At 38.9% G+C, this 17,347-nt stretch overlaps 1 protein-coding gene across 1 annotated transcript in view; it reads left to right on the top strand.

Annotated features, from left to right (window-relative positions):
- SUN1 (Sad1 and UNC84 domain containing 1) overlaps positions 1 to 17,347 on the top strand; it is a 45,145-nt gene that overhangs the window by 20,258 nt on the left and 7,540 nt on the right. The window contains exons 10-18 of the mRNA XM_065412583.1: positions 158 to 251; positions 1,517 to 1,575; positions 2,862 to 3,007; positions 3,143 to 3,379; positions 5,297 to 5,383; positions 7,396 to 7,439; positions 9,276 to 9,414; positions 11,616 to 11,870; positions 16,929 to 17,013. Of these exons, the coding sequence (XP_065268655.1) occupies positions 158 to 251; positions 1,517 to 1,575; positions 2,862 to 3,007; positions 3,143 to 3,379; positions 5,297 to 5,383; positions 7,396 to 7,439; positions 9,276 to 9,414; positions 11,616 to 11,870; positions 16,929 to 17,013 (1,146 nt within the window). The remainder of the gene's footprint in view (positions 1 to 157; positions 252 to 1,516; positions 1,576 to 2,861; positions 3,008 to 3,142; positions 3,380 to 5,296; positions 5,384 to 7,395; positions 7,440 to 9,275; positions 9,415 to 11,615; positions 11,871 to 16,928; positions 17,014 to 17,347) is intronic.

Below are 17,347 nucleotides of genomic sequence, written 5' to 3'. Positions count from 1 at the left end.
CATGTGTTTCCTTTCACCTATATCCATCCACCCCAACAATCTGTTTGTTGCTCAAAACATTTTCTGCCATATTTGCATGTACTTCTGCTTGGGCTCTCTTAGTATATTCTGTAACAATTACATTTTTAGTTCATCAAATACGTCCTTTCTCTTATAGGGAAGGCAGCTTCTGGGGTATTCTGGTGGCTTGGAACTGGATGGTATCAACTTATTACTCTGATTTCTTTGTTCAATGTGTTTCTTCTTACAAGGTTTGTGAATTTATTTTTTAATCAGAATTTTCTTCCCTAAGTTACAGACTTGTTAGATTTGTGCTGTAACAGTTGTGATTAAAATGGGTGAAATTATCCTAGTTGAAGAATACAAGGTATAATGTCTGTGACAAAAGGAGAAAGCAAACAGCCGGTGTGTGTGTGTGTGTGTGTGTGTGTCAACAAGGGAGGGAGAGGAAAAGCTTTACTATTTAGAAAGAGAATTGCTGAGGAAAGAATCTATTTATAGCTTTAGAATCATACACACTTCAGCAAAAAGATGATCTGACAATATTCATTAATATTCTAATAATGGGGGAACACACATGTATGTCAGTATATGTAATATGCCTTTCTAAATCAAAGTTGCTGCACATCTTTCTGTACAGAGCATATATTTCCATTTTAAATATGAGGTACTGGGTGAAGCAATTAAACCGCTACATAGCAAATAGTAAAAATTGTTAGACCGGTTACACAGGTCTGTTTGCCACAGATTAAGGAATAAGCATAATGAATTTGTCAAAGAAGTATACTTCAGTACTTTTCAGATGCATAGTGTGTGTGTAATGTGTACTACAGGAAAAAGCATGGTATTTCTATGTAGCCAAAACTTAAGGTAGATCAATCTAAGATGTGAATAGGGCAGTGTTTCCATATGTTGTTGAATTCTAAACAATGTGAACACACTTCACTGTAATGTAAACTGAACTAACCTCTGTCATGAGGTATCATTATTTATATTCGTATGCTGTCTATTATACTTCATGAGTTGGAGTCTGCTTTTTCCTGTGCATGAGTAACTTCCATTCCACTAACACCTGTGGACATAAATATGTATTTACAATGAAGAAAATAGGAAACCCACGTACCGAAATGTGTGTGTTAATGGGTACAGCTTTGTAAGCCTGACTCTCTCATTCTAAGATGCTATATAGATATGGTCACGTCAGGTTCAATATTTAGGTACAAAACAAAATTACTAAACGAAGTATCACTCGGTTAAATATAAGTTGTTCGTTTTTCTTTTTTCCAGCATATTTTTGGGAAAAAATGTTACTATTTGGGCAAGATACTATTGCTGATTTCATAAAATATCAGCATTTCTTGCGATACAATCCACAGAATTGAGCTCTAAATGTTTAAAATTGAATCTCATGTTTAGGTTTATTTCATGCTAATGCCTCAACCAATTATAGAACACAGTTAAAAATGATAGACCCATTCTATGTCTAATTAAGTTAAATTTACTTCTCTGTTTCTAGATGCCTTCCAAAGATTTACAAGTTGTTACTGTTTCTCATCCCACTGCTGTTTTTGCTAGGTATGTGAAGTGTTTGTATATTGTTGCTAGTGGAAGCTGGTGAATAGTTATTACAAATGTATCAAACTAGCATTTTTAGGTGAACTTGATGTTTATGAAAGATGTCCAGCTAACAGCACAGGAGATTGAAGTTCTGTATGCTGAGAGCAGCAATTCAGGTATTCCCCAACACTGCCCTGCTAGTGTGCTTCCCTTCTGACATGGAAAGAATATCCCTCATTGTGAGAAGGCAGGTCAGTTTCTGTACCCCTTCAATACGTAGACCACCTCTGAAGGGGACTACAGGACAACCGGTTGATGACCAGGAACTGGAATGAGCCCGTTAAGACACTTCACATAGATTACCTGTTGATGATTTGTTAAATAAGTCTAATTGCATTATTATTGACAGTGCTTATAGTCGATAGTTACAGTGGCCCAACGTTTTCCATTATAAAACACTCTTTCTGGTTGTTGTAACTCTTTCTAACTTAAACATTTTGGGCTGAATATTCCATGCCAGATGTCTACCCACGGGTGAATTTTTTTATCAAGTGTCACCTAAAATGGTTCAGTCATTTCTGAGAACGAGGCTAAGGAAAATTGCTCCTCACCATGTTAAAATCTTGCAGCTCTTTTGTTGAGAAGCTCTAGTGTCTCAATTATTTGGAGCAGGGACTTGTATTTTGCCAGAGGGATTGCTTTAGTGATGGGATAATACTGCCTAACCTCATGGGTATTGTGAAGATAAGTGCATTAATGTTTGTAAAGCACTAAGATACTACCATGAAAACACCATAGAAAAACTCATAAGGAAATTAGTAATTCTGTATTCAGTGCAGGATTTGGATGGTGTGCAACAAGTAAGATATAGGGCCACACATAGAACAATGAGGATAAAAAAGAAATATTGAAGTGTGCCATTCAGTGAGTGCAATGAATCTTGTGCACTTACTGAGCCATGGGAAGGTATGTGATCATGTGAGGATTGTATCATAATGCATAAACATAAGAAGTCTGAATTCAGGTTGCACAAGCAACCTTAACTCTGGCATTTCCTAACCTTTGAGTGCTTAGTTTGCAACCTCAACACTCTTAAACATAGTTTGTTTGTTTTTTTTAAATCTAGTTTTGTTTAGGCTTTGGTAGTGCCCACAATGTGAAGTGCACTTTCCAAACACGTAACACAGCCTCTGTCCTGAAGTAACTGCTTTAAAGTATTAATCCAAATTATCATAAAATCCGAGATTGAACCTCTTATTAAAAACAATTTTTGCTTTCGTTTTTCTTTGATCTTCTTGCCTAAGGTATATGGTACTGGGGCTTTGAAGGCTTCCTTTCATTACTGCCTGCATTCAATTGGACAAGCATACGTCAAACACAAAGAATAGACGAACCTGTGCAGATTCTTAAACCACACCCTGATTCTTCTCGCTATGTCCAGCCTCCAGAGGTAAAATACTTAAGACATCTTCTTAACTCTTGGCTACTGGATATTTCCAATAGCTGAACTGTAATTCAAGAATAATGGAGTAAATTACTTAAATTTGTTTCTTAATTCTTTTATATATAAATCTTCACATTTTAGGGTACCATACAGTTATTTGATTCTAGTCGTATGAGTGAACTGGAAAAGCAAATGGCCTTCATGTCTGACAGATGTCATCACAATGATGAAGAATATGGCAAAGTGATGCTACAGCTTGAGAAGCTTCAGGATCAGGTTGCCCAGATGAATGACAAAAGTGAGATGTTGATACTAATAAAAAATGTAATGGGCCAACATTTTAAGGAAATGCAATCTGAGGAAACGGCACATTCAACGGTAAAGATAAAATGAGTGTTTCTGATGGTTTCATACATTGATTAGTGTACTAACCCTAGTGTGCATTTATCATCCAAATGATATGTAAGATTCTTTTACTTTGTATTTAAGAGCCTATGTTAGAATTAATAGAAGTAGTTGAAGCTGAGAATGGGAATTTGAGTGTAGCTGGAGTGTGAAATTACTTAACTGCTTATTTCCTTTCTTTGTTTTTTAAGGCCTACATCAGTGCAATAGTCTAGCAACTTTAATTAAAAGTTAACATACTTCTTGTGTTGGGTTGTAAATCAGAATACACCTCTACCCCGATATAACGCGACCCGATATAACATGAATTCGGATATAATGCGGTAAAGCAGTGCTCCGGGGGGGTGGGGCTGCGCACTCTGGTGGATCAAAGCAAGTTCGATATAACGCGGTTTCACCTATAATGTGGTAAGATTTTTTGGCTCCCGAGGACAGTGTTATATCGAGGTAGAGGTGTATTTACATTTTCAGCTATCCCCTTCTCCAGTCTAATGTATACCCGCTTGTAATCAATGCACTTATTTGAGTTGATGCTTGAATAAATCATTCCTAAAACAGGGAGTACTCGCCTCCCAATCCTTGAAGCGTTTGAAACTAACTCCCAGCTTTTCTTTTTTAACCAACAAAAGGCTGTGGGTGGTAGCCCAACATAATGACCTGCCATGTACCAGAGCTAAGGATTTCAGCAACTCCTGAATCTTGCTCTTTAGGCAAGAGGCACTAAAACAGATGCTGGATGTCTTCAGGATGTGAGGAAGGAGGAAGAGACAGAGCTCTGTTTAACTTGCACTGCCTAACTTTTGTAACAAAAATAATAATCCTAACATAAGTGTAAAATTATGGCACTGGAAATAAGAAAGAAGGCCACAATTGTATGAAAGGGCTTGTCACTTATGAAAAGTCAAATGCTTAGAGTAGGCTGTATTTGTAAACACGTTTTTTACTTTTCATTCTGAATATAAATGTGTATAAACCTTTTGATGCTAGGGACAGTATTTATAATAGCCTACTACTAATAAACTTCTTTCCTTCAACTCAGTCTTCCACTCTGACCCTCTGCTAACATTAGAAGGTGATGGATTGAATTTCCTATAATGCCTAAGTCATTTAGGAGCATTAATTTAATTGACTTTCAGTGGGATTTGAGCTCCTAAATTGGTGGTTCTCAACCCATTTACCATTGTGGACCGCATATGCTCTCTGTGTTATGTGGGCCACATTCTCTCTCTCTCTCTCTCTCTCTCTCAAAAAACCTGTATGGCTGTGAGGGTGTCACGTGGGTCGCAGCTGTGTGCTGATTGGGCCGCAAGCGGCCCGCTGGTTGAGAATCACTGTCCTAAATCTTTAGAAAAATCTCATCTAACGTTTCATGTCACAGATAACTTTCAGTACAAAACCAGAAACATTACAGGAAACAAGTTGGATAGGCTACTAAGTAATATCCTATATAAGAGGTCAAATCTTAATTTGACAAACTGTGTTTTTCCACAAAAAGGGCTTTTACTAGCCCATATTCCCTTTAATTAATTGGCTGCCCAATTTGGTATTCGGCTCTAGCTTTGATGCAGCATATGTAACTCAAGATTTCTGCTGATATTGCCCCACCAACTGGCAAGCAGTAATGTAGTTGTGTAGTTTTGTCAGCAGTACTGCCTGCCCCCTTCTTGTGTTCTTGATCTCACAGAACTAGTCTAACGTAGCATAGCTTGACATCGAAAATCAATTGGACTTAAATGACTTAAGCATTTTTCAAAAATATTTAATCCTTGGTTTTTATGCACAAAGTATCTGGCATGATCACAACATGAAAGTAATGATTTTACTGAAAATATTAATAGCAATTTGACTATTTTGTTCTCAATAAGTAAAACATTTTTTCCTGTTTTTAAGACTGATCTTCTGGCTTTACACCAAGAACATGAATTGCGCATTTTGACACTGGAAGGCCTCATTAGAAAACTTTCTGCAAAATCTGAGGTACTGAAAGGCTCTTTCCTTCCTACTTACATATAGTGAGTCCAAAGCGTAGCCTCTTTACAAAATAAATGGAGTAAACTTCAGTCAACTATAGAAATGTTGCTTAGTAAACTTTTCCCAACATCTATCTTGCACCACTCCAGTTATCTAGTTTGTTTGCACTTCCCAAACTTTCTTTAAAATTGCCTCTTCTTGTTTCTGGAGAGGCTGAAGACAAGACAAGTTTCTGTCTGCAGGTGCAGGAAGCTGAAGATGTTTCATATTTGCACATCTGAAGTGACTGTCAAAGTAAAAACATTTAAAAAAAAAACCCTCTTAAATAACTGAATTCAGATTTTTAAAACTGGTATTCATGTTAATGAAGCAGTTTAACAAGAAAAACTGTTTAGTCTTACTGCCTTTCACTTGCCCTGGAAAATGAAACGTGAATGGTCAGCACCACTCTAAGGAGCTTGTCTTTGCTGCAATAGTTAGCTTGAGTACACTCCAGTGTGGGCAACCTCTCTCCAGAAAAACCCTCTGGAATTACACTGGGTGATTTGATTATCAGCAGAGAATGACTGGATTAGCAGAGTGATTGGATTAACTGCTGAGGAGTTGTTGTAATTTAAGATGGTTGCATTCCCACTGTGTTACTAGTTTGAGCATCAGCATCACTCAAACTTCAACCCACCCCCAACAGGCCAGCTAGCTTGCTTAAAGCACTATTTAACTCAAATTAAAGATTTTTGTATGTGGACAGGAGTTGTTAGGGGTAACACTTGAGTTATAACCCGAGCTAACTGTGCTGTGAAGACCTAACCTAATTCTTTCATTAGCATAATACATTTAACTTCCACAACTGCAGACAAATGCTTAAATAAAAGCTAATGTTATTGAATTTTGTTTACATTTTGTGAAGACTTTTTTTATTTTTCACATGAAAAACAAGTCTGGCTCAATACAACAAATCTCCTTATAGGTAAAGCTAAGATTTTTGTCAGTTATTTTTTGTAAAAGTCACGAACTGGTTACGGGCAATAAACAAAAATTCATGGAAGCCCATGACCTGTCCCTGAATTTACTAAAAACAACTGTGACAAAATGGGGACAGAGGAGGGTCCAGCACCCACTGCTGCTGTGGCTCCAGGGTCTCTCCCTCTCCCTCCCCCCATGGAGGCTGGGAGCTCCAGCCTTGCCGCTCCAAGGCTGAAGTGGAAAATGTCACAGATTCCATGACTTCTGAGACCTAATCTTAGCCTTACTTATAAGTACAGGTCTCTTTGTATTGGCACAGCCTGGACTAGTGCCAAAACCTGTTTGAGGTCCCAGTGTCTGGTGCTTTGTTTTCTGTGCTGTATGAACCAGAGTTCTGAGATCTCTCTTGCGTGTTCCTGAACGTTTCATACCTAGGATCAGTACTGGTTTCCCTAAATGTAGATCTCCATTGGAATGCTGTACAGGGATGGGAGCAGATAGCTCTGGAGATCTTTCACCTCATTTACACCCTTCCCCTTCCAAAGCCACACTTTGTGGTAACTGTCCTGTAACAAAGGAGAGCTAGGAGATCCCAACATCTTAGATAAGCTATGTGGGATCTCTGCAGAGTAGTACCTGGTGACTTGTACTCCCATTCCCTCATACAAGGAAGAAAACATTTAGGCCCCTGTCAACTAGAGATCCAAACCCAGGAACCTATCTCTGACCTCTTGCATGGCAGATTGTGCCAATGAACTGGGCTACTGCATTTTTAATAGTCCTATTGATCTCTACTAGCTGTCTATTTTTGGTGGGGTGTTGTTTTTTTAAAAGCTACATATCACTCTTCATCAGATTCTGATCAATAGAGCGGGTAATTTGGCGTAGTATGGTTTATACAAATGCATGTACAGAAACATTAAACTAAATTATTTAGGAATGTAATCTTATATGGGTGCTGCCCAAGCATGTCCTCTTCATGTGGCAATTATCCTCATTTGTAATCTTGAAGTTAAAGAATGCACTTCTTAAAACAGATTTTTCATATCTATCAGGACATCCAGAAGGAACTTGAACTAACCCAAACAAGAACAGTGAGGTATGACTACTGTCTATGTCTAATATGTTGCATTTTGAATCCTGATACTAATTGATGGTGGTAGGAATCGTTCACTGAACTACAATGGTAACTATCCTTTCCTAATGCCTGTTGTATGTCAGTTGAGTGGTTTTTAAAGTTTTGTTGAAGTGTTTGTCAGCATGTGTTACCTTTTTATAATAGGTTGGTGGAGATTCTAGACATCAGTGCAAGAAGACCATCTCTGAACAGTCCCATATCCTACCCCCAATATCTGACCATTATTTAAGCACCTTATTTCTCTAGAACAGTACGAGCATAAATTCACTACCACTCTAAGTGGGTGGCCAGAAAAAAATAATTGTATTTGGCAGAAAAAATCTGAGGTTTTGGCATTCAGTTTCATTCTGCATTGGGATGAAACCAAGGCCTTTGGGAAAAAAATGAGACCCTGACCAAAATCTCCTCTGTTGGCGCTTTTCCACTCTGTATGAATAATATTGAGGCAAAGAGAGACTGACTGTAAAGCAGTGGTTTGGACACTAACCTGTGATGTGGAAAACCCATATACAAGTCCCTGTTCTGAATCAGGAAGAATAAGAACTTGAAGCTGAGGATCCAACATCCTAGATGAGTGCCAAAACCACTAGGGTACTGATTAATGTGGGGTGGGTGTCTCTCTTGTTTTTTGGCTAGAATTTCCATCCTAGATCTGAGAAGTTTTTCCTGACAAAAATTTTGTCAAAATTAACACATTTCCACAAAAAGCTTCGGTTTTGAGTAACTGGCATTTTTCGACAAACATCTTAACAAAAAATTCCTGACAGCTCCCAAGAGTGAGGATTTTTGGAATTTTCTCAGAGACCACTTACTAAGTGGTAAGCAGTATACTTAAATAAAATGTGTTAAGAGACCAGTTCTGATTCCAAGGGACTCATGGAAATTCAATTTGTGTACCTTCTCAATTTCATCTACATTCAGTTTGTCAATCATCTTAATTTCTATTTTTGGATCACATGCTACTAGGACAGAGCAGCATTTTTCTCCAAGACACAACTATTTTGAAAAGAAATGGTGTGCTAGAACTGAGTACACATCATTTTAAATAAGAATTCAACTAATAAAATAGTTTTAGAATGATAAAGTTGATCTATTTTCCATTATCATATAATTTTATATATAGATATATAGAGATATAGATATATATAATCTCATAGGACTGGAAGGGACCCTGAAAGGTCATCGAGTCTAGCCCCCTGCCTTCACTAGCAGGACCAAGTACTGATTTTGCCCCAGATCCCTAAGTGGCCCCCTCAAGGATTGAACTCACAACCCTGGGTTTAGCAGGCCAATGCTCAAACCACTGAGCTATCCCTCCCCCCATTGACCTAGTTTTGTCACATTTGTATTGTTTTGAAATACTTCTTGGAGGCCTGACTTAGCCATACTATAATTTAGACCCTGAGTTTGATCTCCATTAACTAGTTTAAAATACTGTATACTCCATTAAACTAGTATGGCAAATTCATGTAAAAAGACATCAACTCTGGTTCTATAGAAACCTTACAGAATCCCACAAACCTACCTAAGTAAAATCCCATAGATACTTAATTCTAGATTGGATCGACACTTTAGAATATATTGATTTAAAACAGATATTTAATATGACGATCTTTAAATAAATAATATTAATTTGAAAGATCATGCATTAGTAGGGTCACAAAGTCTATTTTTGGTTTTACCGTGAAGTTGTTCACTCTCTGTATTAGACAAATGTCTTATTCTATCAAATATTTGATTTAATTTTGATTTGTTCTGACCTCTTGCTCTTAAATTATGACTTTTCGGGTTTACCAGCGGAAGTGATGAGCAAAACCAGCACCTTTTATCCAAGGTTAAACAACTAGAACTAGAATTGGCTCACATGAAGTCAGAACTGTTAACTCCACAAGGCTTGAAGACCTGCTGTGAGAAAGTAGATACGAGTCATGAAAAAGTAAGTTCTACAGTTGCTTCACTATAAAACTCTTGCCTTTGTCCACTTATGCAATTTTCAGTGGAGTCTCCACAGGAAATACACTCCACTCACATTTGTTTGATTACATTGAAAAAAATACTTTCAAAAGACAACAGTATGCTAATTTTAACAGTAATGCTGATTGTTGAAGAAGCAAGTACTAATCTTACTAGACACTTTAGGTTTATCTCTTGTTATGTGTAAGTCTTAAATGGAACTAAAAGCACAGAGAGTAAATCTATTACACTGGTTTTGTGTATAGTATATACTCTAGTGTAGTAATTGGCATATGTTTATCTGTGTCCAGCTAATTTGTACAAATATAGAAATGCAATAAAATACGGTCGTAAAGCTATAGTTCAACTGAATTGGTTTAACTAATGTACAAATATAGCACCTCTTTCTTCATTTGCAGCATTAAATCTGTAATTGTAAATTGGAACAACATGAGAGAACTGACATAAGGGGGGGTAATGTGGGTTTGTGATGTCTATTCCATAGTTATTAAAAGGCCATTAAATACTCATTTAGTCGCTCTCAAGCACATGACCTCCCACATCAGAATCTAGGCTCCTATTCCATTGACAGTGGAGTTCATCTCAAAATAATTGATATAACATTAGAAGTGTTAAAAACTCATCTGGCTACCTATGAGAGATGAAATTGAAGAATATGTGGTTAATGCAGCTGTGAATCCACACCTGTGAAATATTCATCAATTTTCATATGTATTCTTGTTGAAGTCAAGCCCTGCATTTCAGAAAAAACATTTCAGCCTGGCTGCATGCACTTAACACTTTCTTTTCGTTGGCCTTCATGGTGCCTCCTTTAAGGAATTCTAGTGGCCAGCATAAAAGATTATAAAGTGTGTCTGAGCCCTGAAGATGTAAATTGCACATAGTTTGCTAGCAATTTGTAAGACATTTATTTCACTGCCAGATCAAGTGACTGATTTGGAGCTCCTTAGCTTTTTGAGTTGTTGAGCAATCTGGATTTCATATAGATGTGTAGAGTTTTTTCTCTCAAGATGATCAAACAGCTTTAGCAACAAAATACAACCTACAATACATAACTTGTCTCCTGGTTTAATGCACAGTTCTTGAAATAGTTGCTTGTGGTAACTTAGCCTGACTTTCTCTACTTATGATTTTAAAAGGGAAGATGGGAATTCTTTATTCACAGACTTCCATATTTAGTTTGTCTAATTCAGTGTTATGGGTTTTTTTGTTCTCTATATTTTTACTTCAGTCTTCAGACCATTTACTAAACTATTAATCTATTTGTTCAGATTAAGGACCTTTTTACATTTGTATTTTACACTGTAATTCCAGAGGGGTGGGGGTAGTGGTGGTGGTGTTTTCATTGGGCGTACAGGAAGATGATAATATTTGTGGAGTAGAGAGGACTGATTAGGTGGCAGTATTCTCTCATACCTGTTTGATCTCATTTATGGTTCTGCGTGTAGAAAAGGGATTTAGTATATTCTTTTTGTTGTTTGTCATTTTAGGTAATTTTGATTACTTATTTTGATAGGCCATGCTGTGTGTAGCTTAATTTGTCTGCCGACTTCTTTTGTGAAAAGGAACGCCTTTCATATATTCTCTGGCTACGTATTTACACAGCCTCTGAATAGTTTCTTGAGGTCCTCAGTAACTCAATCTACTTGTTGGGATTAAAATAAGGCGACAAATGTAGTGATGTTTTGAAGTATTCTTTTGTCAACTTAATCTTAACTCAGACCACCATGTCATATGTGCTTGCAGTACTGAATAATGGTGAGGCACACATAAGAAACTGAAATTGATAGAACCAGAAAAGTTTACTGCCAAAAAGTTATTAGTTATGTTAGTTTGGTAAGTCAGGGTGTGTGTTAGACTCTTTTAGGTTCTTCTCTCCCCACCCCACCAGTTGTTCCAAAGAGTTCATGTCCTGTGTTACAAGATTCCTCTCCCACCCACTCCCCGAAGGCATGCTATGCCAATGGAGGAGTTTTTACTGAAGTGCTTTACAAAGATGAAGATATATGAAAGTTACATTTATTTGCAGCTCTGAAAAACTTAAGGATTTTAAGCATACCGGTTACACAACTGTTCATTTTATTACTTCAAATGATTTGAGGATTAAATTATTTTGAAAGAGTATCCAAATAGTAACTGTTACCTATTGATGGATTTTACTAGGTAGATGCCCAGGTCAAAGAATCTGTCAAACTTATGTTTTTTGGTGACCAACAAGAAGACTTTTCTGAATCACTACTCCAATGGCTAACATCCAAATTTGTGAGCAAGAGCGATCTGCAGGTTTTGTTGCGAGATCTAGAGCTTCAAATCCTCAAGAATATTACGCTCCACATGTCTGTTACAAACCAAAAGCCAACCTCTGAAGTAGTAACAAGTGCAGTAAATAATGCAGTGATTTCTGGCATCACAGAAGCGGTAAGCATTCTAAAATAAATGTTGAAAAATTTGGCTCATAACTTTATAGCTATTGTTACGTAGGGTAAAAGTTGTTTTTAAAGGATTTTATTGCAGTACATAGTTTGTCATGTCTAAATATAACAAGGTAATGAAAATTGTTTCAAATAGGAAGTTTGAGGGAGATTAGAAATTTAATGGCAGTTAAGAAAAATCATCTAAAATGCATTGAAATTGTGCTTCATATAATACCTAAAGAGCTATCAAAGATTTCACTTTGGTTTTCCACTGTTTCAGAAGGAGTTTAAATAAGAGGTTATATCTTTTGATTGTGGACAGCACTGTTTGGGTGCACGTGTTGCCCAAAAATAACATCCTTATATATATATATTTTTTTTTTTTTGTGGTGATACAACTTAGGCCTGGTCTACACTACAAAATTAGGGTGATGCAAGTCACTTTGCATCAACCAATTTGCACATGTGTCTATGCTCAAATTTGTCTCCAGATGACATAAATGCCCTGTTAAAGTGACGCCATAAATCCACCTCCATGAATGGCATTGAGCCACAGTTGACCTACTGAGATAGATGCAGTGCGAGTGTAGACACTGCGTGATATGTCAATCCTAACAGTACTCCAATAGCTGTCTCTCAATGCCTAATAGTGACTGCCTTGGACCCACAGTGAACTCCAATGCCCAGGGGTTACAGAGAGTGGAATCTACCTTCCCACTTACAATACCCCACTTTATTTTTGAAATGCCTTTTCCTGATTGCCCAGCTTGGCAAGCACATCTAGCAGTTCTCCCTTGTTGTTGTGTGTAACTGCCCTAACAACTATGTCCGCTCCGCGCACTAGACATGCTCATGTCTGGAGTAGACAAGAGGTATTCGATCTCCTGGGCCTGTGGGGAGAAGAGGCTGTTCAAACACAGCTATGGACCAGCCACAGAAATGTGAAAAAATTGCATGGGGGATGCAGGCAATGGCGTATGACAGGGATCAGCAGCAGTGCCACATGAAAGTGAAAGAACTGCAGCAGGCATACAACAAGGCCAGGAAGGCCAACATTTGATCTGGTGCTGAGCCACAGGCCTCCTACTTTTACAACAAGCTGCATGCCATGCTTGGCAGAGTTCCCACCAGCACCTCGCAGACCACCATAGATACCTCGGAGGAGCCTGAGACAGAGACCCAGTCTGAACAATGAGGAGAAGTCGGGAGACATGGCAGGATGGGGGTCCAGCTATGCCATGAGCCAGGAGACTCCACTTCAGTCTGGCCAGTCCCATCAGCCAAGCACGGATGAACCTGGTGAAGGGAAAGGAACCTTGAGTAAGTGTGTGCATGCATTTATTTAAACTTAAAGATGGAGACCAGCACATCCCCAAGTAAACAAGGCATAGGCATCTATTATTTTCATTGTTTGACTCTTATGAGAAGAGGTAGCAGTACAACAAACAGAGGTAGAGTTGGTATCTGCATTTCATTCCCCTGTTCAGTTAGGTGCGGGTGGGAGGAGAGAGCGAGCAGTTTGTGTACATAGAGGTGTCCCTTGTATCCTCCTGAGAGATCTCGATGACACTTACATGGATATACTCTGCAGTTATCCCCCAAAGGTTTCTAGGGGTGGCTGACTTTTTTTTTTTTTTTTTATTCCTGCGTGGTGGGACACTTACCCACACACCTCCGTAAGGAGTTCTGCTGGCACAGTTGCAGTAAACAGGCTAGCGGCATAGGAACCCAGGTGGCTTTGGGATGCCAGCAGCAGCTGTGCTCTCTCTGCCTTTGTTATTCTCAGAAGTGAGATAATCTAAAATCACCACCGCCTGTTGAAAATAGTGCCAATCTTTAGCACTGTTGTCCTATATTCGTATCCATGGAGAAAGGGATTGAAATTTTGTTTCATGCAACCAAAAATCTTAGTGCCTGCCTCCCCACATCCCTTCTTTGCCCCTGCTGAGCCATACGCACCATGGCTGAGACTGGAGAGCTGTGCTGTGCGGAGGTACTCCAAAGCTAAAGTGTCCATAAGCATGTCTTTAAAAAATGTATGGGAATGAGGGCAGGGGATTTTGAAACTTGTATCTTTCCCTTTCTGTTATAACTGTAAATCCAATGATACATATCTGTGTTTCATCTGTAGCTGCTGCCATTGTGGTCTCCTCCACACCACTGGAATCCTGAGGAGAAGAAAGAAGAGGGCCAGTGAGATCCTGCAAGCCAGTGATGAATCAGACTGCAAACAAAAGGCCTGTGTGGCCAACGTGGCAGACGGCATGGAGAGGGACAGAGAGGACAGGAGAAAATGGAGAAAGACCCAGGAATCCCAGCAGGAAAAGGAGAGAGCTTCTCAGGCAGCGCAAACAAATACTGCAGACTCTGGTTGACCTACAAGTCCAGTAATCACCAACTCCTCACCCTTTGCAGTCCCTGGAGAACTCCATGGTGGCAGCTTCCCATGCGCCCCAACATTCCACCTGGCATCCTGGGCCCTATCCCTACCGCTCCATGCTGGTGGATAGTAAGGAAAACTACAGCTTCACATACACTGTCCTGTGAGAGCCACAGTTGCTTTATGTGTAGCCAGAATAGACTGCACCTGTGCACTGAAATGGACAGAAATGTTTGCTGCCTTTCTAATTTTAAAATTCTGTTTCGTTAATATATGTAAGAAGTTTGTATTGTATTGGTCCTTGGTTATATGCACATTGGTTATTTTGCACTGTCACTCAATAAATTTCTCTCTATATATTTTTAAAAATAAATTCAGTTCACCACTCCCACTGTAGAATGCATAGTGGTACTCAAGCACTCAGTACTTGTAAGTTTATGGCATCACAGAACTCATAGGTTCAACAAAACACTTAGTCATATGTGTAAATATACAGCAAGCGGCATGTAATTCATAGGTTCACTAAAAGACAGTGTAATATTTATAAATGTACCCCTGGCCCTACTGGTTTGGGGGCTCAGCACAGTCCAACACAATGCATTAATGTGGCTGACCATTAAAGTGCTCTTTCAAAGCCTTCTACAACCGCATAGTTCCATATTAAGTCTTGCTGTTCAAACTCAGCAGACAGCCACTCCACCTCCACCCTGGCAGCAACTTTTCCCTTTTGCCTCAGAGATATTATACGAAGCACAGCAAGCAGCTATAACCATCGGGATTTTTTTTTTTTTTTTTTTTTTTTTTTTTTTTGCTGAAATTTAGTATTGGAAGTAAACACACCAATGTTCCTTCAATCTACCAAAAGCACATTCAACTGTCCTTCTCTAAGTACTGAGCTGGTAGTTAAATCTTTCCTCTGTGATGTCAAGGTGGCTCTTTGTGAACCATGGGAACAAGGGGTAGGCAGGGTCCTCCAGTATCACTATTGGCATTTCAGTATTGCTAATGGTGATTTGCTGGTTGGGAAAGAATATCTGTTTTCAGCTTTCTGAACAGTCCTGTGTTCTTAAAGATGTGAGTGTTGTACACGTTCCCTGACCAACCCCCATTGATATCAGTGGAGCATCCCTGGTGATCCATCAACACATGCATAGCCATAGAAAAGTAAGCCTTTCCTATGGATGTACTCTGTGTGGCAAGGTGGGCTGGTCCCAAAATAGGGATATGCATGCCAACTATTGCCCCACTGCAGTTTTGGGAACCCTACTGCTTCAAATCCATCCACTGTGTCCTGTACATTGCTGAGAGTCAGTCCTGCATAGCTGGACACTATTAACGGCCCCCAATGTGGATTTTCTAACTCCAAAATGATTTCCCACTGACCAGTAGTAATCCAGCATTGAAAGCTTCCAAGTGTGATTGCCATTCCCTTCTAAACTGTCAGTGCAGCTCTTATTCTGGTGTCCCTGCGCTGGAGGGCTGGGACAGTGTTGGCGCACAGATCCACGTATGTGACCTTTTACATTTGAAAGTTCTGCAGCTACTGCATCTCGTCCTAAACCTGCATTGCAATGCTATCTCACCAGTCAATGCTAGTTTCTCAGGCCCAGAAGGGGCGCTCCACTTTCTGCAGCTTCTCCGTGAACACCACGAACAGCCTTGAATTGGTTTTCACTATGAAGAAATCGTCATGTCCCCAAGTATTGCAGTTCTTTCTCAGTCTGCAGATACCAGAAGATCTTGCATCCTGTCTTTGCAACATTCATAAGGACAGTGAAGAGCTGCATGGGCTCCATGCTTTTGTCAGAGATGGCAGATGTGGAAAAGCGCTGTGTGGGTTTGTGGAATTCTTAAATAAAAGCATGAAGATTACGGGATATGGATGGCATTATGGGATGGAGAAAGTTGCATGCAGGAACTTGACCTCTCGCTCCCAGAGGTCACTGCATCATTCATTTCTACTCCACAACACATTGCGAAAATTTCCCCAAAAGATTTTAGCCATGTGGCAGTGTGTGTGGCACACTGGGATGCCTACCTGTGGTGCACTGCACTCTGCTTTGACGCAAGCACTCCTGAGCACATGCAGCGCAGATACAAGCAGCCAGGTATGCACGAGCAGTGTACTAATATTGACAGCTGTATGCTGATGTAATTTGTATCAACCAGAATTTGTAGTGTAGACATGGTCTTATGCTTCAGTCAGCAGTTTCCTCTGGTGGACTGTTAATTAGGTAGTTACAATAGACTGTCTAGTCTTGTTACTTAGAAACACTATTATTCCTGTCCTAAAACAAGAAGCCACATTGGATGCAATAAAGAAACAAAGTAAAGTCCATTACCCTTTATGATCTGTAATGCCTGCCAAACTATGCTGTCTTGGAAGCTGAGGAATATCCAAAGTATAAAGAAAAAAATATATATAACCTAGTGGAGAGAAGAGTGAGACTTACAGAAACGCCATTCAGAGTAACCTAGTGTCATAATTGTAGTCTGATTACCACTCATCAAAAATTGGCTAATGTATCTTAAAGATATTGATTCCAAAGATTCTGTGATCTAGTAAAATTTTATTTAAAATGTTTACGCTATCTTAGTTAATAAAGACTGTTGAATGCATGTATATCTAATACCAAACATGTTTTCTTTTTCCATACTGTCTCTCTTCCCTTATATCTGTAGCAAGCACGCATTATTGTAAATAATGCATTGAAACTTTATTCTCAAGACAAGACTGGTATGGTGGACTTTGCTTTAGAATCTGGAGGTAAATATAGCAGAAAAGCTGTAAATAGATCAGTCTACTATTTGCAGCAATGTAATCTGAGTTGTCAATTTTTACAGTAAATCAAGAATTGTGTCCAATGCTTGACAAACAATAGGAATACTATAATATTGTATTTTGTTGAGTTGGATGTTTATATGTTAATAAGTATACACCATAAAAGTGCATACAAACTTAACTCTGAACTCCTGGTTGCACTGTGGAAACATACTGATATACTTGAAGTAAGACAGTATGGCACAAGTTTGAAGAAACTTTAAAAGAAAATACCGGGGGATAATTGAGTGACAATAGCTATTTTGTATAGTATACATAT

The sequence above is a fragment of the Emys orbicularis genome, chromosome 10, assembly GCF_028017835.1.
Source record: "Emys orbicularis isolate rEmyOrb1 chromosome 10, rEmyOrb1.hap1, whole genome shotgun sequence".
Taxonomy (NCBI): Eukaryota; Metazoa; Chordata; order Testudines; family Emydidae; genus Emys; species Emys orbicularis.
The sequence above is the reverse complement of the archived record's forward strand: the minus strand, read 5'-3'. Positions and strand labels throughout refer to the sequence as shown.